This window comes from Gadus morhua, chromosome 6, assembly GCF_902167405.1.
Source record: "Gadus morhua chromosome 6, gadMor3.0, whole genome shotgun sequence".
NCBI lineage: Eukaryota > Metazoa > Chordata > Actinopteri > Gadiformes > Gadidae > Gadus > Gadus morhua.
The window spans coordinates 19314300-19342213 of NC_044053.1; the positions used below are offsets into that span (position 1 = coordinate 19314300).

Consider the following 27914-nt stretch of genomic DNA (forward strand, 5'->3'; position numbering starts at 1 on the left):
CCGTTGGTATTGATCATGAATACGTTAATAATTAATTATTAATTGTCAAATGCTATATATCTTTCTAATGCATTTATGCAATTTGTGATAATTAGAAACTAACTACATTATTTCGGAGGCTGCATATATTAAGTTCAATTAATTCTGTTATCAAAAGTAGATAGTCAAAGTTAAGTAAAATGACTCAACAGCAAGCTATGAAACAATCGATTCAAAATAGCTACAGTTAAGTTAATGTTTTGTTAATCATAAGAATAAACTGAAGACATACTTAATCATAAACAGTCATGGTTTATTCAGCACATTTACAATTCTTACAATGGAAACCACCTTTATCTTTACTAAAATATATTAATAGATCTGAGTGTATAAAGACAGTACATACAGAGGAAGGACAGAACAGAAAAGATGCGCTTCAAAGCCCCTTTACGCAAAACTCAGAGGAGGGAGGGTGAAACACAAACACACTATGAAAGCTATACATTCCAATGGACTCCCTCGGCCATCAGTTAAGAACCAGTCACCAGGGGGCATGGCTCTACCACAACCCAACAGAACATGACAGAAACAGTGCAGAAAACAGACGTGAGGCGTGTTGTTGTGCTCATCCTGCACCACGTGCACCAGCACCATTCAGTCACCAGAAAACATACATGTGAAGAAGGATAGACACAATTCAACACAGTGCAGCAGGCTCTGCAGCCACGAGGGGCTCATATACAGTGGTTTAAAATAGATGAAACAAATCAGCATGATAAAGGAACAAACTGTTCCTTCCCTTGTTCACTGTGCCCTTGACACTGAGAACACATGCTTCCTTCCCTTGTTCCCTGTGCCCTACACACCAAGAACAAATGGTTCCTTCCCTTTTTCCCCGTGCCCTACACACTAAGAACACATGGTTCCTTCCCTTGTTTCCTTTCCTTGTGCCGTACACTCTAAGAACCAACTAACAGCAGTGGAGGTGGTGGTGCTGTATGAACATGTTTTAAATACAATCAAAATACTACATACATGGGGATATAGGCATCTGGGATCCAAATTATCAGTTTGGCAAAAATAATATTAATTACTTGTGTATGTGTGGAGATATATTTATATATATAGAGAGAGAGAGATTTAAAAAAGCTGTAAAAAGAGACCCTGTGCTAACGGTCTGTGGCTGAAGCTTAGACACTCAGCGTCCGACCATCAAAGTCCAGTTCTTCTTTTGTGCTCTCGATCACTTGAACTGCAACAGAAAGGGAAAGGTGAATTAAGTCACCTTGAAACAAAATAATAATCTTGTTTCATGGTGTAGTTACCGGTATACAAATCCAAAACAAGCAAATACATGAATTGAACCTGCATTATGCACGGTGTCCTATGAGAATTCTCTAGTGGCTGGAGTTGCAGCTTCCGTTATACAATTATACTGTACCGACAGCGATATATTGTCGTATCTCTTTCTTCTGACAACAGACTTATTGAAAGTTGCCCTAAATGTAAATCGTATTCAGGCAGGTCCTACCATGCTCTTGGGCGGGAGGCTGGGTTTCTGGGCCAGGTTTGGTTTCTTCATGACGCTGGGCTTCTGCTGTAGCCTGGGGGACAACGAACTGCCGTGGGACGGGGAGGAGGCAGAGGACGACACGCCGTTGTCGTCGGAGACCAGGGCCGCGCCCGCTATCCCATAATGCTTCTTCCTCAGCTCTCCCAGCCGGAGGCGCTCGTTCTCCAGCTGAGACTCCAGCTCCAGGACCTTCACCTGTAGGGGGGGGGTACGGTTCTTACATGAAGCAAGGTCTACTCTACTGTCGCTGTGAGAACTAGAAGACATCTAATGCAACTTCATCCGTTTTTGTTATAAACTGTGCCATATTGTGGTCTGCTGGTTTGTTCAGAGCGGCCTGGGCCCTGCAGTTCTAAGTGGAACAATGAACTACATTTCACACGTTGATCAGAACTTGCCTGCGACTCCATTTCCTCCTTCTTCAACTTGATGAGCGACATTCCGGAGAAGTCCATGGTGTCTGCACGGAAAAAACGCGGATATGTAAAACAGACAGACTTGTTTTTGGGACCAGTATTTTGTGCAGGAGACAGAACTCAGATATCCACACACACCCCAACCCCTACAAACACCACACACACACACACACACACACACACACACACACACACACACACACCCTTCTCCTCCAGGTTCTCCAGGCCCGTCCGGGTGGACGCCACCACGTTGGCCGCCATCTCGTTGACGGTGCGGGACGCCTGCTGCAGCACCGTCAGCCTGGTGCTGTTGCGGTCCGCCTTCACCTGGCAGGACAAGGGGGCGGGGTTAGGACGGGAGGGAGATGCACTGAGAGCCAATACCACGCCTCAGAAACAGCCCGGGAGAGCGCTTTGCGCCCACCGCTCGGAGCGGACTGCGAGGGCAATTCTGCTATTTACACGGTTTTAACATTCATACCGTTTTATTATTCACACCGTTTGAACCGTTTTTCTATCAGGAACTGTTTTAAAATGTTCAGTTTTATCCTTGACACTGTTTTAAAAGTAAGAACGGACCCAACAATTTTTAATCGGCTCTAAATCTCCTACTGCGCTCCTTGTTGTTATTGAACTTTGGAGTTTTTAATGTCTCCTCTTCCGTTGCCCGGTAGCGAGGCTCAGTGTTCAACAGACTTCGTTGTTTTGGTTCAGTTGGAAAGACGCCAGAGACAAGACATGCTTCAGCAGAAGAGCACTGGACCGATGGAAAACAATGGTTATGCGAGTGCTGTGTTTTCAAAAACACTGTTCTCTGTGGCCCCTGAGGGCCTCATTAACAGCGTGTAAAGGTGGTTCATAAGCCAGGTAGAAGTCCTCCCGTTGTCGTTCATATTAACGGTTGCATTAACACAGACTTGTTTATTGGTCAAAATGGCATGCGTTTCAAGGGAAAGCTGTGCATGTGTTAATAAAGTTTTAGTTTTTGTTCTCATTTTCATTTTCACATTGATTAGTACTCTGGAGGCCTCTCCTCAGACCAGTATTACAGATTCCTGCCAACCTTCACGTTCAATTCCCAATAGCTTTATCCCAGTCAGTAACTGCGGCACTGTTTGCGTCTTTCATGACTTTATCAAAATAAAAAAATGTATATGTAGAATAATAATTATGGTTGTTTTAGGAGAATGTTACGCCGAAGCGATACAAATCGTCAATCATCGAATCTTACAGGTGACGATGCCAACTCCAACGTTAGCTAATCGTACGCTACGATGTGTTCCTAAAGCTTGCACGGTCAGGAGGGGCGGGGGTCCTACCTTGGAGGCGGCCACCAGCTGTGCCGTGCTGGCAGCGATCTCGTGGGAGCAGACGATCAGCTCCTCGTACTTCCCCGTGTGAAGAACCACCTTGTCAGCAGACTCTCTGTGGAGGAGGAGATGCATCACTGCCAGTCGAGGCCCTTCAAGTAATGGACGCCTGGACCCTGCCAGGTTGTACTTGGAGGTGTAGTATGTACATTAGTATCTAATGTTCATTTCCCTGGGTAAAGAGACTTTAGCACCCCCTATTGCCTATTGACATTACTTCAGGGAGGACTTTCCTCCCTCAGCCTCCATTGACTCCCTTTCATTTCCCCGAAAGTGTTGGCGGCCGGTGTATAACATGGGGTTCAATCAGAGAGAGGAGGAAAGTCCTCCTCTGAGTGGGTGTGACTAGCTAAGGGATCTGGATCCCGCCTCAGTCTATTCATGAATAGGCTGGAGCCCTGGCTGCGCTTTGAACCAATAAGAAGGAGCCCTCGCTGCGCTATGAACCAATAAGCAGGAGCCCTGGCTGTGGAACAGCCTGGAGGGAGAAGTTATCTCCTCAAGTCTAGGCTACGAGAACCAACAGAGCGGTGCGCTACTGTTCATGGTGGTACAGTGTGGCTACAGCCCGTGTAAATAGTTGTGAAATAATGTTCTTTTAATTGTTTGTTACTCTGACCGTTCTGTTTGATATTGTGGAAAGGATGTGAATGATTCAGAGCATGATGCATTTTAAATGGCATCACTTTCGGTCTTGTGTCTTAATTTTTCTTAAAACAATTGTAGCTGAAAATAAACATTGCCAAATTATAACCATTAGCTTCAGTCATTGAGGGCAAAAATAGGCCCAATGCTAGGCCCAGAGTTTTTATTTAGTTTTACAAATCAAGAGTAGGCCTGATTTGACTAATTGGCTTTGCATCCTTTCCTTCTGCCCTTTTAGTCCAAGACATGCTGCCCAACAGCTTTCAAAGTATAATGCTGCTACTGGTGGATTTGTACCAATTCACAAAATTATCTCACATACTTATCTCACATACTTATGCCAACATACGCCACTAACAGTGCAAGCAGGCCAATGGCAACCGCAGCGCAGTCCTTCCTCCCTCACTTTAAAATCCACCAGCCGCCACTGCCCCAAACCAATCCACGTGTCTAGCGTCATGTTATACAGAGTTACTTTATCAATCAACGGGTTGTACTGCGTGTGGAACAAGCATAGCAGCGATATATTGTTTCTCCTTCTTCTGACAAATGTACTTATTGTACTTATCTTAAGACTTTTTGGATAAAAGGTGTCTGCTAAATGCCCAAAATGTAAATGTAAATGATGCAGGTCACTTACACCATCTGCGTGGCGCCCCAGCCGACTGCCTTGGAGGCCGAGATCAGACCCTCTGTCCAGCGAGAGTTCCTGGCGTAGAACTCCTTGAGGGTGGCGGCTCCCTTCAGAGACACAGTGACAGGGCGGAGGTCAACACAACAACCAAGCCGTCAGCAACGGTCAAACGACAGACCACCCACAGACCCCTCATTAGTCGGCCATAATAACGGTTTTCCGGATCTTCCCGTCCCGATTGACATGAGGGGAACTCCAGTGGCACAAAACTATTGGCTAAATCAACATTGCCTCATTTACTAGGGATATCTCTTCTTTAAAGTAGGCCTGGTGTGTTTTTCATGCATAGACTAATAAACCCCCTTAAAATGTTCCTTTTAAAAGTCTTCCCTGTGTGGGGAAGTAGCAGAAAACAAACCACTGGTTTTGGTGATCAAAGAACAGAGAGGGATCCTGACATGAGGTCCGGGACAACGGCACTCTTGAACGTGAGGTTCATGAGTGTCGTTGTCCCTGACATCATACACAGAGCCGGCTTACCCTCCCCCCCTCCGCAATCTCCTTTTGCAGGTCTGTGGAAGCCAGCACCAGCATGCGAATGGCCTGAAGAATCAGAAATGCATCACATTAAAAACCACAGCATTAAACCACAGATGATCTGTTACTAAAGTAATGGCTTCAGTAAAGGTTTGAAAAGGCCTGTTGCCTACCTTCATCAGGTCTGTACAACTGAAGAGGATTCTGTAAGAGGAATATTCACAGAGGTTAACAAAAATGGAAACTGGCCATGATTTAAGCAAAAATCTAAACTAAATGAGAGGCGCAGTAACACTGGTTACTTTACACCGGTCGTGTTTTAATGATTGGCTCAGATAGGCTAAGCTGACACGCCAGAGGGTTTGTTCTCTAGGATTACCATGAGTGACTTTAACCATGACTTTAAAAAGGTGAGTGGATGAACCATCACCAAGATCACGTAGATCCTCCTAGGACGCTGATCGGTCCGAACCACATTACTTGAAGCCTGGCAGGTTGACTTCTCACGGAGTCGTAATCTCCTGAACCGAGCTGCTCGCGAGGTCACAGAGGAGCACGAGTGGTCCAATGGCTCTCAAAGGTGGTCATCACCAGAGACCGTCTCCCAGAGCAGGTAATGTTTCCACCACCAATGACACATGAACACCATCCAAGGCAACAACACAACCCTCGTTGGGAGCAGTTAGAGCTGAAGTGTCTTTCTGAGGAACCCTTTTAGCCCAGCAGGGCCAAGGATCAAACCTCCTGCACTCCAATTAAATTCCTCAGAGTCACTCATTTAGATACATCTGGGCGAGGAGATCCTGATAGAAACCCACCTTTCATTGACCTCCAGCTTCACCCCCGATGTGTCCTTTCGTGCCTGATTCATCATTTCCTGTAAGCAGACAGCACACGAGAACCAATTAGAATCAGAGTATTGGACCAATAACTAACTCCTATAAAGGTTTGGTCCGGTTTTTTAAATCTCCAGGCTTATTATCGTAATCGTCTTTGTCCAGATGTAAATCAGTGACACAGAACGAGTAGACACAGAAACTAAGGTAGTGAGCACTACTGGAGAAAGCTACCTAGCCAGGGCAGCTTGTGTGGGCTAACCTGGAGGAAGCTACCTGGCCAGGGCAGCTTGTGTGGGCTAACCTGGAGGAAGCTACCTAGCCAGGGCAGCTTGTGTGGGCTAACCTTGAGGAAGCTCCCTAGCTAAGGCAGCTTGTGGACTTCTAAACACTCTTATAAATAAATATTACCAAGATCACCTCATTTCAGAATGTGTCTACACTGCGATAGGAGGGAGGGGTTGAACACAAATAATGGCTGTTTCATATCTGGACAATGGAAGTAATTAACCTGGGGTCTTGGCGAACCAACCTAATCCTTTTTCCAAAAATGTGTTGCAATTAATTTAAACATTTAATAAATATCTATATCTTCTGCGTTAGCGTTGTGCCACTGCGGGCCAGGCGGGGGGAGCTCACATCGATGCGGCGGACCGCCTCGTCGATGGCTGCCTGCGTCGCCGCCATCTCCTTGTCCACCATGTCGCCAAGCTCGTCCTGCCGCACGTCAGAGCCCTTGGGCCGCAGCTCCTGGAGACGGCAACCACGGGCAACGTCACATCCACTCATGCCATGACATGTGAAGACGTGTTGGGACTTTTATTATGTGTGGGTACGTGCAGCTGTTCTAAATGTTATTTATATGATGCAACACAAATATATTATTACATACTAGACATCAAATGCCTATATATTTAAATATCTACAATATTAAGGGTACAGCTTGAGTCTAATTAAATCCACACCCAGGGCTTAGTCTGGGTGCAGAGTGCTAGTCCAGTGTGGGGGTCTGCAGGTGGACCTGGGTCTCACCTGCCCCAGGTGGAGGATCTTCTGCACGATGAGGCGGACGGCGGCGGGGTCGGCCCTCCGGACGCTGGCCTGCTCCTTCAGCTCCTTCAGGTACGCCAGGCTCTGCACGGCACAGCTGCGGCAGTTCTCCGTCAGCCCTGAGGGGGGGGGGGGGGGGGGGGGGGGGTGCTTGTAGTATGAGGTGCTTGTAGAATACTGGTGTGTTTTGAATGGGAAACTGTGATATCAATGCTTAAATAGTCAACCACACTCAATGAACGGACTGAACGAATATAAATAGATTATTTGATCACAATGAATGTGTCTTAACATAATGATATATTATCTAACTTCCACTTCACAATCAGACACACATCTATTAGTTTCCTTCCTATTAAGAGGCTTAGTAGGAGCCCCTCTCTAGGGCCCCTAACCCTATCCTACATCATGGTGTGTAGTGTAGGGGCCCATCTTTATGGACCCTAACCCTATCGACACAGTGGTGTGTAGTGTAGGGGCCCCTCTTTATGGACCCTAACCCTATCCTACATCGTGGTGTGTAGTGTAGGGGCCCATCTTTATGGACCCTAACCCTATCGACACAGTGGTGTGTAGTGTAGGGGCCCCTCTTTATGGACCCTAACCCTATCCTACACAGTGGTGTGTAGTGTAGGGGCCCCTCTCTACGGGCCCTAGCCCGGGGCCAATGGGATCAGTGTGCTGGTTGGTGGGATCTTACGGTCGGCGTGGTCGACGGGCGCCGTGTGCGCGGTGGCGCTGCCGTTGACGATGGTGTCGGCGGCGAGGTGGGAGAACTGGGTGAGGGCCCGTACCAGGGCCCCGGCGTCTGGAGGGGGAGGAGGACACCAGGATCAACACACAGGGAGGGCTGCACTGAGTTATCTGATATCAGTTCCATTAACCAGACATCCATTTAATTATTATACTTTATACAATTATTTTCATTCTATATACTTCTGTATTGATTATGAATATAATTGTGCGTGCTTCTGTGCCGTCACGGAGCAGACATGGAGGACAGGGAGATGGAGAGAGGGAACAAGGACTAAAGAATCAGGTCTTTAGCCGTGTCAGGTTAATTCATCGAGAACATTTATCAAATCTCTTTTTGATTAATCTCATGTTTGCTTCAGTACAAATAGCAAAAATGTGCCGCTTTAGGTTTCAGAAATTTAAAAACTAGGTTTATGGATCATTATACAATGGATACTTTTTCTTGGCTGCTCGTCAAATAATGCAAGCCAATCTAGTAACCTGTGATGGCCATTGTACTTAATTTCACCTTTAAACCACTCATGATAACTATTAATGAAGAGTGATGTATCTTGTGTTAAAGCAGAGTTGGAGGAGCTGACTCATGATAACTACTAATGAAGAGCGATGCATCCTGTTGACTCACCTGCCATGTCCTTAACAAAATGGGCGTGGCCCGTCTTCACATGGTCGATGGAGGCCAGCGTGGCTTCGGCCCGGCTCACCAGGTAATCTGACCACACAGGAGCAGATGAGGGGGGAGAGAGGGGAAAGGTTATACAGAACACTTTCTAACAGCTATTCTGTAATTGTTATCAATGGGAAACAATTGTCTTTCGTTTTGCCGAGTGCCTCGTGTTTCCCCTGGGAGCGCCTGGTGTATTTAGTAGATTTCCCTGGGAAATGTCAACCCAAGAACAGGAAAAGGTCAACATCATCATAAGATTAGGATTACGTATTGTTGCTTTGCATTTTCTGCTTGGCTGTAACGAAAGGCTGTGGAACAGCCCCTGAGGGACGCTGCACACGTCCCGTTGTCACACGCAGGCCGTTACATTGCCAGGGGACAGAGGTGAACGAAATGCTGGTAAATCCTTTCTGCATATTTCCCTGAGAAAGACGTAAAGTTCCGGCCCAACCGTGTGTGCATACGATGCAGAAACATTAACACCACACAACGTAAGATGCATTGATGTACGCCGTTTCAGAACTGTGGGAGGCGATCCCTAAGTTATCAAGGAGTTGAGTTAATTCCGCACCGGCTTTGCACTGTGGGCCCATGCTAGAGGGAAATATACACCACTGTCCATCGTAAAGCTTTCGGTAAGGCTGATCAGTCAGCTTAGTGAATCAAGGGGTGACACGGATTGTTTCACCCAAGGCAAAAGGCTATCCCAGTAGTAGAATTGCAACTTGCTCAAACTGGTTGGGTGGTTTTTCGTTCAGAAGGTTACCATAATGCTCCTGGCCCTCCACATCAGAGAGGGACACATGACCGCTGACCTCTGTGGAATTACTCATCATTCAATGATGAGCAACTTATAATTTACTTACTTGTCACGCAAGCAATTCCTACATTGTCATGAGACTATGGATGTACTACGCTAGATTCCGGTTTTCAACATATCTGTGAGCACTAGTGTAGTAAAGATAGAGCTAATTAGATCCGCAGAAACCCTCACCAATGAGGTCCAGAGGAGCAGTAGAGCAAAGGACATCAGTTCAGCTTAAGAGACCTTTTCATAAGATAGGATTCTTTTTCTAAACCAAAAGGTCTTTAGTGAGGTATTTAAACATTTCATCTAGCGTATAGAGCGGCAGTGTGTTAGGAGATGGTAAACACCATCTTAATTTGACACAGATTCCTTAGTATTTCATGTTAGTGATGATGGCGGTGGACCACAGGGCCCGTCCGGTGCCGGAGCCCACCTGGGGAGCTGGTGCAGCGGACGTGGAGCGGGTCGTCCAGCTTTGCCACCGCGTCCTGGATGATGTTCTCCGCCTCGCTCACCGTCCCCTGGAGCAGAGAGAACTGCTCCTCCAGGAGCTTCTGCTTCAGCTGCTCCTCGCGGCCGGCCTGCAACACAAACCACAATATTAGCCAAGGTTGGACCCTCCACCAGGCTAGGCTAAGTTAGTGTTGACCCTCCACCAGGCTAGACTAGGTTGGACCCTCCACCTGGCTAGGCTAAGTTAGTGTTGACCCTCGACCAGGCTAGACTAGGTTAGACCCTCCACCTGGCTAAGCTAAGCTAGGCTAGGTTGGACTCTCCACAAGGCTAGGCTAGCCTAAGCTAGCTTGGACCCTCCACCAGGCTAGCCTAAGCTAGTTGGGACCCTCCACCAGGCCAGGATAGGCTAGGCTAGGTTAGACCCTCCACCAGGCCAGGTTTGGCAGGGCTCTTCACAGCGAGGCTAGCTGACTGACCTTCTCCTGCAGCATGCTCTGGAGGTTCCCCAGGTCCCTGCTGCTCTTCTCCCGCTCCACCTGCAGGGAGGACTGCTCTGCTAGCGCAGACTGCCGCAGCGACGACAGCTCCGCCTCCTTCTCGCTCACCGAGCGCATCAGACGCTCCTTCTCCGCCTGCAGGGACGTCATGGAGCCGCTCAGCTCCATGCCCGCCTGGGGAAATACCAGCGTGTCAGGAGGGCAGTGGGAACGAAGCACGGGAAGCCCAGTGGAAGCTCAATAGACGGCCAGTTCAAGCTCAGTGGAAGCTCAATTAAAGCCCAGTGGATATGTGAATGTTTCAGACTTGATGACATACGTCATGGTTAGGATGTCTAGTACATCTACAGAGAGGAGGAAATCAGCACCAGTGGAGTTTCTCAGCAGAAAATACGTTTTCCTGTCCCTCAGGCAAAAGTACTCATCAACTTGCTCCGTTGGTGATGGAGATGTTCCCAGGGATCTAATCTAATCTGATGACGTTACTGTAACAGTAACGTGTTTATCCCGTGTATCCACTGAGCAGCGCACCATGATGGTGTCACATAGGGTTACACTGATTGGTTGAAGGAGCTTGTCTGTCAAGGCAAGAATGTGAACTCGAGGCATCAGGATGGTCTCCAGGCTGGATTTCAGCCTCACTCAATAAACCTAACAGACCGTATTCTTAACATGTGAGACGAGGTTCAGACCTTCTCGTTGCTCTGCAGAGTGGACTTGATATGCGTCATTTCCGCCATTTTGTCAGCCAGCTCCCTCCTCAGCTTCTCCATCTCAAACTTCTGCTCCTCCAGCTACAACGGGGACAGAAGAACACAACATCTCTAAACCCCTCAGCAATACCATTATGCAAGACAGTGAAGCCTATTGATAGGTTAAAGAGGAGCTGAAGCAGGAGGATGATGGGGGGAGGGTCGACATCCACCAAAGGCTTTGGCAACCGGGGGCGACCGCGCCACTGACCGTCATGTCCGCCTCCCGTTTGAGCCGCTCCCCCTCGAGCGACATCTGCATCTTGATGCGCTCCACCTCCTCGTGGGTCTGGTGGCTGGCGGTCAGGATTCTCTCCGTGTCGGCGCTCTGAAGGGCAGGCAAACACAGGAGCCATGGTGACACAGAGGCACACAGTCTGTTTACAGATCTAGCTTCCAAAGCCCTTTCTGAATCTAGATATCATCTCTTTACACTACCTTACAGCCCCTTCTGATCAGCAGACCAGATCCCCTCCTGATCAACCCAAATGGGGTGAACAGAGTTAAACTTTGAACCACATTCATGGTTCACTCAATCTCAGAAGACGAGACGACAGCTGGGGTGTACCGGTTTATTTGTTTTGGATAATGTTGAGAATTATTATTGATTAGAATTGCAAAGGATGGGAATACAAAAAAATTTCAATGTTTTATGTTTAAAATGTGCAAAGACATTTGCTTTATTATTAATGGTAATGATAATATAAAGGATATACAAATGATAGACATCTTGGCTGCGTTTCAAATTTCATACTATTTCTTCTTACTTGTAGTACGTACTGCAGCTACCCTTACAAACTATGTACTGTTGCACACTCTCGTCTAACAATTGGGACATACTACAGGTGATCAGTCACTGATCAGCACACCTGTAGCCCCCCAGCGACTTCCACAGGCTCAGTCGCATTTCCTGCTGCATAGAAATGTGGTGCAGAAGAGCCTAAAGCATGCTGGCTTGCATACTGCGAAATGGAACTGGATGGGGTGCCAGTCTTTTCTGGCATGCTAAATAATATGGCAGTATAGGTATTGGAACCCAGGGCTCGTTTATATAAATTCTAGTGAATTCGAGACGTCTAACTTCCTCTCCCTAACTGATGGTGTTCAGGTAGTTTGCATTTGCACTGAAGCCATGGAGTCTGATACTGAGGCCACGGCAATCTACTGACCTGTAGATTCCTTTAGTGTCCTTGCAGCCTTGCAGACATGTCCACCTCCCCCCATCATGTATTGCTTATTAACTTGGTCTCTCCCACCATAGCTGACTTCAGCCCTGGCCAATCCTAAACTCTCCACACTGTCACTCCCACTCCCACTCTGTTGTTACTGCCCTCAACGTGGAAGTTTCACTATAAGAAACAGTACACCCATTGGCTCATTGAAGACGCTTGGTAAATCGCTGCCTGTATCTCCCCATGATCATGCTTTAAAATGTAATCAAATTATTTGCTTTCAAGAGTTATTCTTCAACCACCGCCCCTCATTTATTTGATTGATGACGGGTGACGTATGAGCTAAGGACGTGATCTGATGATTCCCACATGGTGAGGTCCTGTGTAAACAGCAGCAGGGACATTGGGTTGGAGGAGACGTTTGAGAGGGTGAGAGAGCCAATGGGCCAGCGTGCCAGTGAGTGAGCGAGTAAGTCAGTGGGCCAGCGGGCTAGATAGTGAGTGAGTGAGTGAGCGAGTACCTTGCGGAGCAAATCAGCATGGTCGGCCACCAGCTCAGTGTGTTTGTCCTTCAGCTTATTGTAGCGCTGCTCAGTGGCCTGGGCTCTCTCTGCAGAGGGAAGAGAGAGATTCTTAGGCGGTCCGCTTACTTCATGCTGAAAACAAATTTCGCTTGTTCCTTCCATTTGCAGTTTGAAGATTTTGTAACTTCGCTGCAGATAACCATAATGCAAACACTGTTTCCCACTAGTCAGAACCAAGAACAGCACAGTGCTCAACTAAGGAAACGTGTTCGATACGAATGTTCTGTGACCAAACAGAGACTGGCGTAACCGAGTATAAAACCCATACCTCTGCAACAGCCTTCTTCGGTCTCAGCCAGCTGCAACAATATTTTATTTTGAAGTCTGCAGACTACTTCAGTATTTTAGTACCGCCACTCCTACAAGTGAAAGCCTGCATCCTCGCACCACATCATCCCATTTGAAAACGCAGTTTTCTGTCAAATTTGCATTGAACTCGTGAAGGCCATTGACATGGAATTATTCAAACTTTGCCAGGGGTGGAAGGGCGAGAACCTAGGCGTGTTCGACTCAAACCTGGTCAGCGAGTTTTCCTTCCCCGTCACGGCCCTCAGAGAACAATGCTTCACCTCATGCTTTGATAACAAGCTTGTTATCATCTTACTGGAACCATAAATAGAGAATCAAGTGACAGGGCGCTTCTAAACACACCTTATTTGCAGAATTCTTCTGATCATCTGCCTCTAGAAGATCAGAGATAAAATATACTTTGGGGGGCTTTACCACTGATGACAAACATTTTGATAGGTGACCTGTAAGAATAATCCACTCCGAGGTCTACGGTTATCAAACCCCTCCAGCCAATCAGAATCGTGTTTTCCCAAAGGCCCCGGGCTGCTACCACTGATACAGTCAAGGTAGGTTGAGCAGCGGCAGAACTCTTCCAGCGACATTCATTTGGACGAAATGTTTTCAAAGCTCCTGAGAAATGACTAGAGCCAGGACTGCGTTGTTGTTGTCGTCCCTGCGGAGGTTAGGGCGGTGTGTGATGTTGTGTGGGGTAGTGTGTGGTCATATGACACAGTGTCTGCGGATGAGAGGGTGGGGGGCCGGTGGGTCCTCACTGTCGGCCTCGCTGAAGGTGGCCTGGACGCTCTCGTGCTCGGCGTTGCGGCGCCGCGTGGCCTCCAGCTCCATACGCAGCTGCTCGTTCTCCACCAGGGAGCGCTGCTTCTGCGCCCGCTGCTCCTCCAGCTCCGCCTCCAGGCTGTTGATCTGGGACTTGAGCTGCGTGATGTAGCGCTGGGCCTGGGGCGGGTCAGGAGGGAGGGAGGAGGACATGAAGGACAGAAAGAATCTTCCCTTCTAATTCATTATTCTGTCTGTTCTAGCGTGTTGCGGTGACTGCGACTGAATGCCTGGACTCTCCTTATGGTTAACCGGCCAGCACCTCATCGTATATAAATGCGTGTCAAATACGGCACCCATTGCTCTCCTGATCATCCCTGGAAGGAGGAGTCCCCCACTCTGCGTTCCTCCTCAAGATTTCTTCCTTGCTGATTAAGGGAGTTGTTCTAGCCCACTTGGGGGCAAGGGGGGTGTCATAACTAGATTGCCTGTTAAGCCTGTAATGGCGAATAAGGGCTATACAAATAAAATGTAATTTAACAATGAGAATCCCTCAATTTCCTTCTATATCATGTGCTGGAATGAAGCAATGCTCAATACTTAATATTAACAGGAAATGATGATACTAAATACATCAACGTAACATGAAAGATGACGTCAATGACTCGCCTTGATTTGGGGCCAGGCGTTAATGAGCCTGAGCAGTGTGGCGTGATGACGTATTTCCAGGTGATTACCAACAACGGCATCAGACAGGAATGACAAAGCCAGTCAAGCAAGGACGTCAAACACGTCTGCAAACTGATGCTGATGGTAAATGCACTTTAGGAGTAGAATTCTTCTAATCCCCACGCAGTTGACGTGTAGTGATAGATGATCCGAGATCTAAAGTACTCTGGTGGGCTGTACCATTGATCTGGAAATTGTTGTGGAATTTAGAAAGCATGTGGATATGTGATGATCCACCCTGAGCTGTACGGTTATCACACCCCTCCAGCCAATCCGAATCGTGTTTTCCCAGGGCGGGAGGCACACAGGGTTCCCCGCATCACTTCCTGTTTGAAGGCCTCCCGCTACATTCCACACGGCCCGGCCAGTATTAGCACCCGCCCCCTAAGGACCCAGAGTGCTCTGACTCAACCCTCCCTCCGACTCCCACTCCACCCCAGAGCGGAGGCGTGCTGCAGGGCGAGCGGTACTCCAGGGTTTGGTAAAGAGCGCAGGCTTCAATCTGTCGCCGGGGCGTGAAGGAGAGGGCTAAATGGTTGCTAGGCAACCAAAAATATCAGAATCTGTAGTGCAGACAGAAGCGGCCATTTACACATGTCCGGATCTCATTGTGCAAGGTGTTGTTGAGTACCTTGTATAGAGGTCACACACACACACACACACACACACACACACACACACACACACACACACACACACACACACACACACACACACACACACACACACACACACACACACACACACACACACACACACACACACACACACACACACACACCTCAGCCTTCACCCTCTCCAGCTCTGCCCGCAGCATCTCCACGTCTCGCTTGAGGCCTTCAATCTGCTGGTCTCTATGGAAACCAGAAGGCCCACAGTTAAGGGCGGCACAACAGAACCGAACACAATGCAACAGAACACAACAACACAACACAGTCTACTGAAGCAATTAAGTAACAACTCACCGGTCATCAAAGCGCCCGTTGGGAGCCCCGAAGGTTTGGTCAAAGATGTCAAACTGCTGAGGAAGAGAAAAGGCATTCTAATAACTCAATGTGCTTTTCTCTCTAACGGGGGGGGGCTTTGGTTGTGTGTGCGCGCCAACAGATTCCCACCTCAGTGATGTAGGAACCATCTGCAGCCTCAACCTTTCCCACTCCCTGTAGTGCTACTATAACATCAGAAGAGTCTAGATATCCTTACATTCCGACCACTGTTATTAGATTCTAAGCCTCAGACTGATGTACTTCAGTGTGTGAGGCGACCTCTTGTGGGCCGGTACCTGGGTCGGGGCGCTGCTGGCGGTGGGGACGTCTCCGACCTCGATCAGCGGCTCCGGGTCGTCGTCCTCGTCGTCCTGCGGCTCGTCGGGGATCACCACCACCGGCTTCACGTGTTTGGCCAGCGAGGCGGCGTGCAGGAAGTTGGGCGGGGACTGTGACGGAGGACGGAGCGGCACGGTGTGAGGAGCAGGCTTGTGTTGTGGTCCACTCAGACTCAAGCGGTGAGTACTTAGCCACATTAACATTTCGGGCGTTTAGCAGAGGCTTTCATCCAAAGAAACTTACAGTAAGCTAATTTGTCAGAAGAAAGATAAACAACAACATATCACTGTCAGTACAGTAAGGATGTTCATAGAAACATGTGCCAAGCACTCCATCAGGTTAACCCATTCCCCGTATACAACAAAGATAGTTAAGATAAGTCGCTACACGATGCTAAGTAATATCTTAATGATGCTTAATAAATAATATATAATATAAGGATATCCAACAATAAGTGCGTAAGAGGGCTGTTGGGGGAGGCCATGCAAGGCTACACGGACCACAATGTGTTATATTTGGAGGAAATGAAAGACTATATTGATCTTTATAAAACAGTCATGCGTCCTAATACAATAGTTGATGATACAATTCAAACTAGATCAGTCTTCCTCTGCTTACGTCAGGCAGCTTAGGAATCTGGATCAGTCTTTTGAAGTACTGCATGTCTCTCGCTTTGTTGAAGAAATTCTTGAGACTGTTGGAGGATAAACACCACACACACACACACACACACACACACACACACACACACGCACACACACAGTTTCTTTGTTTGTCAGTAGGAGACAACGAAAGTTTGAGGTCAACGTTGTGTCTTCTTCTGTGGTGTTTGTGGTTTAATGTGGAGCTACACGTAAGCAGTTCTCCCTGCCGTGTCCGTGACAACCGGCCCTGGGGAGGGGGGGGACAATGGCTAAGGGAGTATTTCATCTCTGCAGGGTCTGTGCGGGAGGCGGAAGGATGGATGGATAATCAGAGTAACAGGAGCAGGGGCGGCGTACCTGTGGAACTGGTCGTGGAAGCGATCCCTGTGGCCCTGTAGCGTGTCCGCTGGGAGGCCTGGGAACACAGGTCACATGGGACAACACCCTCAATTATTGTCTCTCATTTGAAGTGCGGTGGGACAGTATGATGCCGTCTGAGGAGGATTTAACAAGATAAACTATAGAGGCAATCCCTCTAAAGTTTCACTTTGATGCATTCTGGTTGTAAATCTTTACATTACAGTACTTTTCTATACAAAGTGACAACAAGTAAGTAAGTAAGTATGTTATTGTCTCTCTCTCTTTGGGCACACCAAGAGCATCGCGTATTATGGACTCAATGATAGCTCTATAAAACATCATAATGTACTTATCCTCACCATGGAACCTTAATCTACGCAAAAAATACAAGCAGGAAAGAAGGTATTGAAAGACCTGTTTGGTAGTTAAACGGTTAGTGGATGGGAGTGTATCTCAGACGGCACGTGTCTACAGGAGAAGACTCAGCCAAACTACACAAACAGTCTACACAGACGCTCCACTGGCTGTCAAGCTTTCATTAAAGCGGTTACCCGTCCTCCATATGCCTCGTGGCACATAGGGCCTTTTCATTAATGCTACCATTGGCAATTTCATTCAGAAGCAAATGTCTTGTAGTTGAAAATGTCTTTAAGTCACAACATCAATTAATAAATAACATGCCGGGACAGAAGAAAAATAATCTCCTATCCGTGTCTGGGGCAGGAAAGTGATAAACCCGTCTAATAATTGAATAAAAGGATTGGCACCAATAAAATCTATTTGCCAGTAGGAGCGGAGGACCAACCAGCCAGGTCTAGCCTCTCTATTCTCAGAGCTACCAACGCCATGGACTCAGGTTACAGCCGAGGCCTGACGACAGCAACTCACCCCCCTCGCCCCTCAAAAGGAAAGAAAACACCCGGTCACAGACATGAAGGCAGCGACTCACAGGAGTGCAGCTTGAACAGCAGCTTGACGGTGAAGTGGTAGAGGTGGCTGCAGTCCTGGATCACCTGGATGAGCGGAGACAGCCGGCACTGGCCCGCCGTCAGCGTGGAGATGGCGATGGACGTGTTGAGCTGCCGCAGCACTGCAGGAACGCATACAACACAACAGAGTCTGTGAGGCACAAAACCCAAGAGTCTGACCCACGCCGCAGGCAAGAGTCTGACCCACACTGCAGTCGGGAGTCTGACCCATGAGCACACAACGGGCAGGATAATCAACCAAAACAGTAGAGCAAAGAACCTTAGTTACATGAATCCTTCAGGTCGAGATTTCCGGAAACATTCAGAATAAATCATAAACTGTGTTGTGTTTTTAACTGGTTGGGCCAAACTGGTGTAGCTGATTGAATATGTTTAAACACGGATGGCAGCATTTACATTTTTTTAATATATCAGTTATAGGATGTGGGTTTATTGATAACATAATTGAAACCATTATCGATCAGCATGGACTACAGACATGTCCAGGTTTGTTCAAGTTTTAAACTAGTTGAAAAGATACGCATTGGGACTTTATTAAAAAACAATCGATATCACATGATTGTCTTAAAAAAAAAACAGATGCTGCGATTTAATTTTAAACTTGAGTCGGCAATGACGGTAAGCAGTAAGGAAGGCTCCCCATATCCACATCAAAACAAAGGGCCATAAAGGACCTACGGTGATGCAGTACAGACAATAAGTTACTGTGCCACAAGAATGATTCAACTTAATGGGTGAAAGTTAAAAAAATGAGCCTCCTCCAATAGGAGGCAGGGTGTTTATGGAGGACTTTGTTTATCTCTGACGTTAAGACCACATCCTCCAAGGCAGAGGTCAACCCACGCCACAAAAGATAAACCCTAGGAAATCCACTCCATTACTTGAATTATTTCCTTGTTGTAAAAAAGGAAATGTGGACAAAACATTGACCTCCCAGTTGGATAGATAACTGTTGGCAAGCGAGTACACGTGGCATGCCTGAGCTGGTTTGGTTGCAACTTTCGCTTGTCGTCTCGAACAAGGAGCACCTCATTTGCAATTCCAAACGACGGGCAGTTCAGTTGCTAATTAGCATGCCCCGCTACGGTGCAAAGTAAGGGAGGAACGAGTCTGGGTCATCAGGGGCCTCCAACCCAACCTTTCCCGTCCCCATTCTAACATCAATAGACTGAAGGCTGTTTCCCCAGGATTCAGCAGCAAGGCGCCTGACGCTCCACATGAGAGTACCGCCCGGGCCCTGGCCTGAGCACCGGGGCCTCAGGTTACCGGGGAGGTGGAGGGCTGGGTAAGGCGGTAAGGGAGTCTCCATTCACCTGTCTCAGCCACCCTCAGCTCCGTGTCCATGTAATCGAACACCTCCACGGTGAGCTGGAAGCTGCAGGGAGGAGAAGGTGATACCCTTGTTACAGCGCTGCGCGGAAGGGACAATGGCTGCCGTGTTCCTAGGGTCTGAGGGGCAGCGGAGGTACGGAGCTCCACCTGCGTTCAGCTCGCCGTTTAGCGTCACTCTCAGGGCGTGGAGTCAGAGTCATGGATTACGTGAGTTGGGATTATAGCAATTGGATTAAACCCAAAAATGTGTAATGTTTGAAAGAATTAATCACAGGGATCTCAGTAGTCTCTTCTTTTCTTTGTTTTAAAAGGGATCGACAAACTATCATAAGGGGCAGGTAAGTATAGAAAGTAAAAGAAACATTTCCCATTTGAATCATTTAAGTCAATTTAAGGATTCATTCCATTCCATTCATATTCCAATTATGTCACCCAATGCTGGCAACATTGGTATTCACAGAAAACACAAAAAATGTATTGATTGATGATATAATGACCGACAGGGAGGAAGAGGGTTGATGAGGGAGCAGACAAGGACGGAGGAGGAAGAGACTCACACATTATTGATGTCTGTCCCTGCAGCTCGCTCTAGGACTTCATCTGTGACTTCCAGGTTGGCTCGGATTTCGGGATGCTGTGTCAAAATACATTTCAGACGTTCAAGACAACTTGGAGGAAGAAACCAGCTCAGGCTGGTTAAAAACGTTTTTCTCAGGTATCATTTCAGAGCCGTCTTGTCCGACTTGTCATCAGTAACATCAAACATGGCGACCCTCATCGTTATGGAAATGAAATTATAGAAAGGGGTTGACGTTTTAACACGTTATTTGATGTGGATTAAAGCCAAACGTGTTTGTATCATTTATATTCTGCTCTGATTATAGCAATATGAGGATGATTGAACAGCTATTTTTAGAAAGAGTAAATAAGCTAACCAGTATTCGTCTCCTCTATTCTTCAAATTTTCCAAAAGTATAACTTGCTGCTCGATTATATTTGGTATTCAGCAATGAGGCACAATACAATGGGCTCATCCAGCCCTAGCCCCCCCCCCCACATACACATCCAGCCACGACGGAGAGCTTGTTCTTACCTTGACGTGGAACTCCATCTTTGTACAAAGCATCTTGGAATACAGAGCCACCAGCTGTCCATATTTGTCGTGGAGGTTGCCCTGGAAACCAATAGAGTGAGCAAACAGGCGTTAGCTTCAGCTTTATCCCAGCAGCTTTAACATAAAGGAACCTCACTCCACCTTTAATCAGGGATGCTGTTTGGCAATACGGTTCAAACTCACCCATAGCTGCCCAATCTCAATCAGACTGCTGTGGTGCCTCATACAGTCCTGTAGACTCTGCAAAGGTTAAACAAATATACTTTTCAATTTAATACAGGTATGCTAGGTAGCCAAGGGGAAAGGCTAGGGAAAGCTATAGAGAGACGCTAGGGCTAGCTAAAAGGACGGTGAGCTAGCTAAGGGGAGACACTTGGGCTAGCTAAGGGGAGAAACTAGGGCCAGCTAAGCGGAGACAATAGGGCCAGCTAAGGGAGACACTAGGGCCAGCTAAGGGAGACACTAGGGCCAGCTAAGGGCGACACTAGGGCCAGCTAAGGGAAGAAACTAGGGCCAGCTAAGGGAAGAAACTAGGGTTAGCTAAGGGAAGAAAATAGAGGTAGCTAAGGAGTTATCTTAGGGGAGATGCTGGGGTAGGTTAAGGGAAGCTAGATGCTGTTAAGGGGAGGTGCTGCATGCAGCCAGAGGGGTTGGGTGCCCTTACGTTTTGGTGTCCGTCTCGTAGTACTTTGTGCAGCACATGGCAGAACTTCCAGCTGAGGATGGAGCTGCTGGCCAGAGGGAGGCCCAGGGCGTAGGACCAGAAGGTGTAGGCCCCCTTCTCCCTGTGAGTCCCCAGAATAATGCCTGGCCCAAGGGTTAAGGACGCATAACGATGTAAGCGGCGTATGCAGGTCGACTACTGTTTGTGCTCAGGCCTTTGGGTTTGAATGACAAATGAATACAAAGATATTCCCTTGATGTGCGAACACCACATCGCTGCACACAACACATCAACCATCGCCTCCAAGTTGAAACAAGGGCAACACTGAGGAGACTGGGATGCAGTGAGGCAGTGAGGCAGTGGTCTCCCACAGAAAGGATACGACGAGCATGTTTCTCCTTGACTGGTGCCTCGGTGGAGTTGATGGCCTTGCTGATGCTGCTGAGCTGGAGAACAGTGGACACAGAAAGGAAACAGGTTCACTAAACAACCTAGGAAGGAGGAATCCTGGTCCAAACTCTCCCTGTGGAATACCCCAGCCACTGAGTGTTAACTCAGCATATTGTGAACCGTTCTCTTGGGAGCCCAGTGTTTGTGCAGGCCGTGTTCGTGATGTGAACGCGGACCTCCCTTTGTTTAGTGCGTCCGTGTGCGGTCGGTTAGTGTACTTTGGGGCATGTGGTTCAGTCTTATCAGCTTCAGCCAACAGAACAACAACGTGCCCAAGAGCCTGGTGCTGACTGGGGGAGTCAATGAGTCAGCAATACACAGAGACAGACCAGGTGGTAATGAGGCTAGCCTGGCTTCTAATTACAGCTACATGACTTTCTAAATATAAGTGTATGAGTCATCATACAGCATGACGCTATCTATGAATGAAGTTGCCTTGGTGTCCTCCCTACCAGAAGAGACGAGGCGTGGGCAGCACATTCCAGTCATATTTGAGCCCATTTTATCCCAAACAGGTCCAACTGAACGTCATCATACAGGTATATCTTCTAGCAGCATCCTTATGTTTCCAAAATAGCACATTGAACAATGAGCTGGCCCTTTCATTCTGTTCCAACAACATCCATCAATGAGCTGGCGGTTTCCTTCTGCTACAACAACATCCACCAATGAGCTGGCTGTTTCCTTCTGCTCTAACAACATTCACCATTGACCTGGCTGTTTCCTTCTGCTCTAACAACATCGACCATTGAGCTGGCTGTTTCCTTCTGCTCCAACAACATCCACCAATGAGCTGGCTGTTTCCTTCTGCTCTAACAACATCCACCATTGAGCTGGCTGTTTCCTTCTGCTCCAACAACATCCACCAATGAGCTGGCAGTTTCCTTCTGCTCTAACAACATCCACCAATTAGCTGGTCATTTCATTCTAGTGTAGCATAACAACCCCCGAGTTGAATCAAACAATTTGTGCATGTTTTGTTTTGTCTTTATCTCCTCTGGCCGCACTGTTGGCTCCTCTTGAGTTTCATGCTGGAGTCAGTCCCATCAGCACCAGTCGAGAAGAACATGTTGGCTCTTATGTAACACGTTAACTCTTCAAGGGTTCAAGGGTCACAGGAGAGCGCCAGAAACTTGCAAACAAGGGTTAGATATATATATCCTCCACTCCGGTAACGTACACTTTACTGGTGTTTCATAATAATCTGTTGTCATGACAACCAGAGGAATGGAAGCCTGGGCCCGATTAGAATAATACTGAACTGCATCATGGGTAATTCCCTGATGTCCGGGTTCCTGCGACAGGAGTGTACACCCGGCATGGTCCAATATGTAAATGTATGCAAACACAGCGAGTGCCCATGAGCAAAGGGTTGGGGGGACAGTTCACACTGCACGTTCACAGTCCTCACTCAGATCCAAACAAAGGGCCTCTCACGGGTCCTCACACACACACACACAGCCTTACACTCTCACGCCCTCACTGTGGGGATGCTGCTCCGGGCCAAGCGATAAATAACGTTCTAAACCATGTGATGTCAACATGAGCTGCAGGGCAACCGTCTGCAAAGCTTTATTAACACGACACGAGCAGGATGTAAATAAAACGGTTTAACGCTGAAACTCAGGCCACCGTGCCTCGTCTGGGCATGCGATTCAGTCACAAAGCGAAGCCAAACATTGAGCCATGAATTATCAAATAAAGTGTTGAATGCAGCGTTCATAGTGACAAATGCTTATCACTCAAGAGAACGATATCTCCAACCTAGTCTCCCTTTATCAGTCACATTGAACGTCTCTCTCCCTGTAACATAACCCTCTTTGAGCAAAGAAGTTGTCTGTCATCACAACATTAACACAGACCTACAAATCTATTTCACATCCTTCTCACACGCACACATCACTGGGGAGTTGCCACAGTCAATAAAGTTGGCAAACCTCTTTCCCCACCGCCATCTAATCATACAAGGGCACTAAACAAAGCACAGAGGGACGACTGTGGCTGAAAACCACACCCACACACACACACACATGGATGGCTGTTGGGGAGACTTCACACTCAGAGCGGTTGTGGAGAAAGGCCAGTGAGGGGAGGGATCGGAGGTTCCTCGAAGACCCTTTCCTTCTGACTGTGACATTCACTGCCAATGTCTCGGTCTTGACCATCCAAGCCCAGTGGTCTGGTGGTCTGGCCTGGGGTCTGACAAACAGGGCTGGTGGGGGAGGAGGGCCGACTGCTTGGGTTAGCTGCAGGGGGCTTGGCTCTGGTAAACAGGGGCTGGCAGAGAGTGCTCAGCAGATGGTTGGTGAACAGTGAGGCTGAGGGTACTGCGGGCATTTACACTCATAGCAGCGAGGGGAAGGGACCAACAAGGAGGACGGGGGAGTGTTACATAAAAGAGACCCACGGAGAGGAGCAACACTATGTGACCATCCGACACACACACACACACACACACACACACACACACACACACACACACACACACACACACACACACACACACACACACACACACACACACACACACACACACACACACACACACACACACACACACACACACACACACCTCAATGAAAGTCAAATGAATTACGGAAGCTGGTCCACAAACAAAGTCATAGATTAGCCTGCGCCAAGAGCACGTGCTGGTTTGACGCCCTTGCTCAAGGGCAGTTAAAATAGTAACCGTGAGCCTCATTGTCCAACCTCACTTACAAAGTAATCCTACATCATCATCTCAAGTATACATCACACATTTAAATTGCTTTTTTGTACCATGCAATAGAAACTTAAACGCTTATTTAGACTTCAACACCAACGAATATAAAATACTTCTTGCCGCTGTATAATAATATGTGGATAAAAACATAACAAATTTGGATCTGATGAAGGAATGTTATAAAATCCTTCAGGACACCATACGACCGTTTCTAATTCCTGAGTAAGAGTAGGAGAGCTCGCCTGTTGTGGCAATATGTAAATGTCCGCCTCTCTGGGGAGATTAGTGAGGGGCATACGGAGTCCCGGACATGTTAGCCTGGTCGAAATCCCCAGATGGGGGGGGGGGGGGCTGCTTTAATCCTCCTGGTCCTAGACACAATCTGCAGCTCACTATTACTGTCCACAACACCGCTGTCCAACACACACACACACACACACACACAGGGGTCGTGTCCCTGCTCACCTTGTCCTCTTTGTTTTTCCTCAGCTTCTCCATGTGTTTGGACATGTCACCTCATCAGACACACCTGGGCCGCCGCTAAGCAAGTATCAGAGGAGCTGCTGCTCTTAAACTGGACACTCGGGTCGCAACAACTACTTATATTGCGGGCTCTTATCAGTGCAATTAAACATAGCTGCCCACAGCGACAAGGTCACAGATATCAACATGAGTGACACCAGCAGAAGAGCCTAATGCTAGTTTCAGAGAGCAATGCTAGACAGATTCAGGACTCGCATGCAAAGCCCGCTTAAACAAGTTTAAATGTGTGACTTTTTTTGTAATCAGCATTTTTGTTTTTGCCTTTCAACAATACATTGAATTATTATTGATAACTTGTGTGTGTCAGCAAGTCTGTTGAATATCAATCACAGGTTATTATCAAATGTGTGAATGATGGTAAAGTGTGTCAAACGAACAAGTATTGTGTGTAAAGTCAGGTTGGGCACAACCTGGTTGCTGAGCAGATGATTACATATTGTCAGCATCTTAATCTGCCCGTCTTCGCTCTGTTGGTTTATCATTCTATTCACTCATTTGGAAACCCGGAAGTTTTCCCCATTGCCAACTAAAACTGCTGCTATGGACAAACGTTGTCAAACGCTGTCATGGAATGTGAATCTTGTGAGATCACATACAACACATCGACGATGGAGAATATACAAGGAAATAAAACACAGGGGTCCTTTCTTTCACTAATTAACACTGATAATCAACTAAATAAGGATATTATATGTGTCAAATTAATTGTTTAATTGTCGCCCCTACATAGACGGCACTACAAAACTCATAAACCATTAGTGCTTGGCTCGATGAGTCAAATAAATTAAGCAACGTTTGATTCACTAAACAAAGGGTCTCCTGGATTTGTAAACCCCCCCTCTTTCCTCTTGCTCTCCTTCACGGGCTTCCTCAGACCAGCAGGGCGCTAAACACAGAGCAGAGCCAAGGGGCCCACTTGACATTGGCGTCCTGCAGGGTGTAACAAGGTGAGGTGATGGTGAGGCTGGAGCAGGGGAGAGATGCAGAGGGCTATAGATAGAGGAAGAGGAATAGATAGAGAAAGAGATATGTCCTTCAGCGCACCGTGTGCATCAGCAATATTTAGCTTGGGTCAATGACAAGGATATCTTCCGTCTAATGGAACAATAAATGTCCCTCTTGCGGAGGGCAGCTTGCATCCTCGCTATCATAGTGACAACAATCCATGACTCAGCATTTTCTCATCTGCATCAGAAAGTTCCTTCTTGGATCACACAGAAGGTGCACTCATGAAAATGTTGTCAAACTAATCCATCCCTTCCCTTTAAAGTTCTCTCTCTTTCAATGTCGTACTTTTTGTCTATATCTAATTGATGAATGGAACAAGCACTGCCAGGGAACTAGTGGAGTAGCCCTATAAAAGCCCTCATTTAATAACAACAGGCGTCGACCAGGAATGTATTTGAATAAAGGGCTAGCATCAAGGCCACTGAGCTCGCCTCTACCACAACACTCGATCCTTAGGGATTGTGCAGCACCGCGATCAAACCCGGTAGCCAAGCAAACACAACTCCGGTGAAAGCCGTCCCTGATTGGCTGACATGAGTCAGTGCCAGGTGATGTTCACTCACACACACACACACACACACACACACACACACACACACACACACACACACACACACACACACACACACACACACACACACACACACACACACACACACACACACACACGTGTTTCTGAAGAGAAACTTCCCAGCGCCTGATTGGACTAAATCGAAAAATCAACAGTCTATATTCTGGCTGAATCTGTCCACCCTAGACTCATGTTTATGCACATATTTCAGTAACTAGGCCCGGTGTCCATCCAACACTGTCTCACCACCTTTGGGTACTTCATACTGATCAGATGAAGACACATGATTCATGAACCCCTTCGATAAGACTGCTGCTCAGTCGTACCAAAACAGGACTGGCCAACGGGCCCAGGACCACAGATCTCCTTTTGTGAAAGAATGTGACACACCCAATTTCTATAGTGGCCGTGAAGCACACAGGCCTTCTGTTGGAGTCCTGCAGTCTACTCTCACCGGTCGCCCTGATTCTGCAGAGCTCGAGAGAAGAAAAAAAAATGGCTGCAAGAGAGCAAATGTGGTGGAACAGGAAGGACAAGATCAGCCTGAACCTGACAGGCAGACTAAGGCAGAGTCACAACACCAGAATGTTGCTATCAACTAGCATGTGGTTCCTGCTTCAGAGTCACAATGGAGTTCAGGTACATATTTGGTAAGGAGTTTAAGAGTAAAAAGTAGAGTTGGTCTGTCAGGCTGTCAGTCAGAGTTTGTTGTTGTGGTATTTTCAATGCCATTAATCAATTTATAGTCCTATAGAAAACGTACAGTACAATTAACTGTAAAGTTCATCAACACATCAATCAAACCCAAAATAGGTACTCTAGAATGAATCTGTCAGTTTGAAAATGAGATCAGTGTGGTTATGCTCGTGTATTTAGTGAATGTCCTGTGAGAGCAATTCAACACTATCAGCAGTAAGAGAAGTCCAGTGTGATGACAGGTCGGCTGGAGGGTGAGGAGGAGTATGATGCAGTTAGCTTGCGGTCTCACAGATTTCACAAACTGATGTTCATTAAATTACATCATTCATTGTAGATTGCATACTTTCAAATCTAATATTTCCGTTTCTGCTTTAGCTAGCCTTAACGTTGGATAAAGAGCGTTCCTAACCCGGGTTATGTGGCCTGTGTGCCGGGTACAAGGTGACGGTAACGTGGAGGACTGCAGGACAACCAGCACTCGTTAAGTACAAGCGAAGATAAATAAATCAAACATGATTCTCCAAAATCCAAACGTGTACCGCCATTCCGTCATCCCGGGTCCGACTCTTTTATCTTCCACCAGCGTGTGAACGGTGACTTTACCTGCTGCTTGTCAAAATGCTCCCTCTCGGCGCCCAGGTTGGTCTCGACCCTGCGGCTCTTCACCCGGGTGGGCACCTGCCTGATGCTGTTCATTCTCCGCTGGTGGGCTGTGATCTACAACCGGAACCGATGAGTCGGGTTTTATTGTGCCAGTGAAAGCGAGCGATCGTAGGCGCCTCCGTTCTGGACTAGCATTTCAAGGCTCGCTGTTCCTGATGATGGATGCAGCGCAGAGGGGCTGGAGAAAGAGAGGAGCGGCGTCACGTGATGGCCCGCCCCCTGGCTCCTCATTAACGCCTCCTCCTCATTAAGGCCTCCTCCCCTAATGGTTCCTGACGCCTCCTGCATTGCTGCATCATCC

At 47.5% G+C, this 27914-nt stretch overlaps 1 protein-coding gene across 2 annotated transcripts; it reads right to left on the bottom strand.

Moving 5' to 3' along the window:
- Positions 1-271: 271 nt before the first annotated feature.
- Positions 272-27832, bottom strand: hip1rb (huntingtin interacting protein 1 related b). Of its 2 annotated transcripts, none has more exons than XM_030357984.1 (32): positions 27554-27832; positions 21340-21403; positions 20958-21100; positions 20477-20533; positions 20273-20353; positions 19737-19813; positions 19161-19222; positions 17808-17948; positions 16856-16913; positions 16473-16548; positions 15812-15964; positions 15495-15547; positions 15311-15383; positions 13797-13980; positions 12670-12758; positions 11188-11304; positions 10917-11018; positions 10204-10398; positions 9705-9852; positions 8422-8508; positions 7741-7848; positions 7023-7159; positions 6630-6740; positions 5973-6031; positions 5328-5358; positions 5158-5220; positions 4624-4724; positions 3288-3393; positions 2172-2295; positions 1951-2012; positions 1511-1747; positions 272-1231 (listed from the first exon to the last, which is right to left on the bottom strand). In XM_030357984.1, the coding sequence occupies exons 1-32, from the start codon at positions 27644-27646 to the stop codon at positions 1223-1225; spliced, it is 3201 nt and encodes a 1066-aa protein (XP_030213844.1). In that variant the 5' UTR covers positions 27647-27832; the 3' UTR covers positions 272-1222. The 2 variants fall into 2 exon arrangements, with proteins under 2 accessions (XP_030213844.1, XP_030213843.1); XM_030357983.1 differs by having other exon boundaries at positions 15495-15550.
- Between the last annotated feature and the right edge of the window lie 82 nt (positions 27833-27914).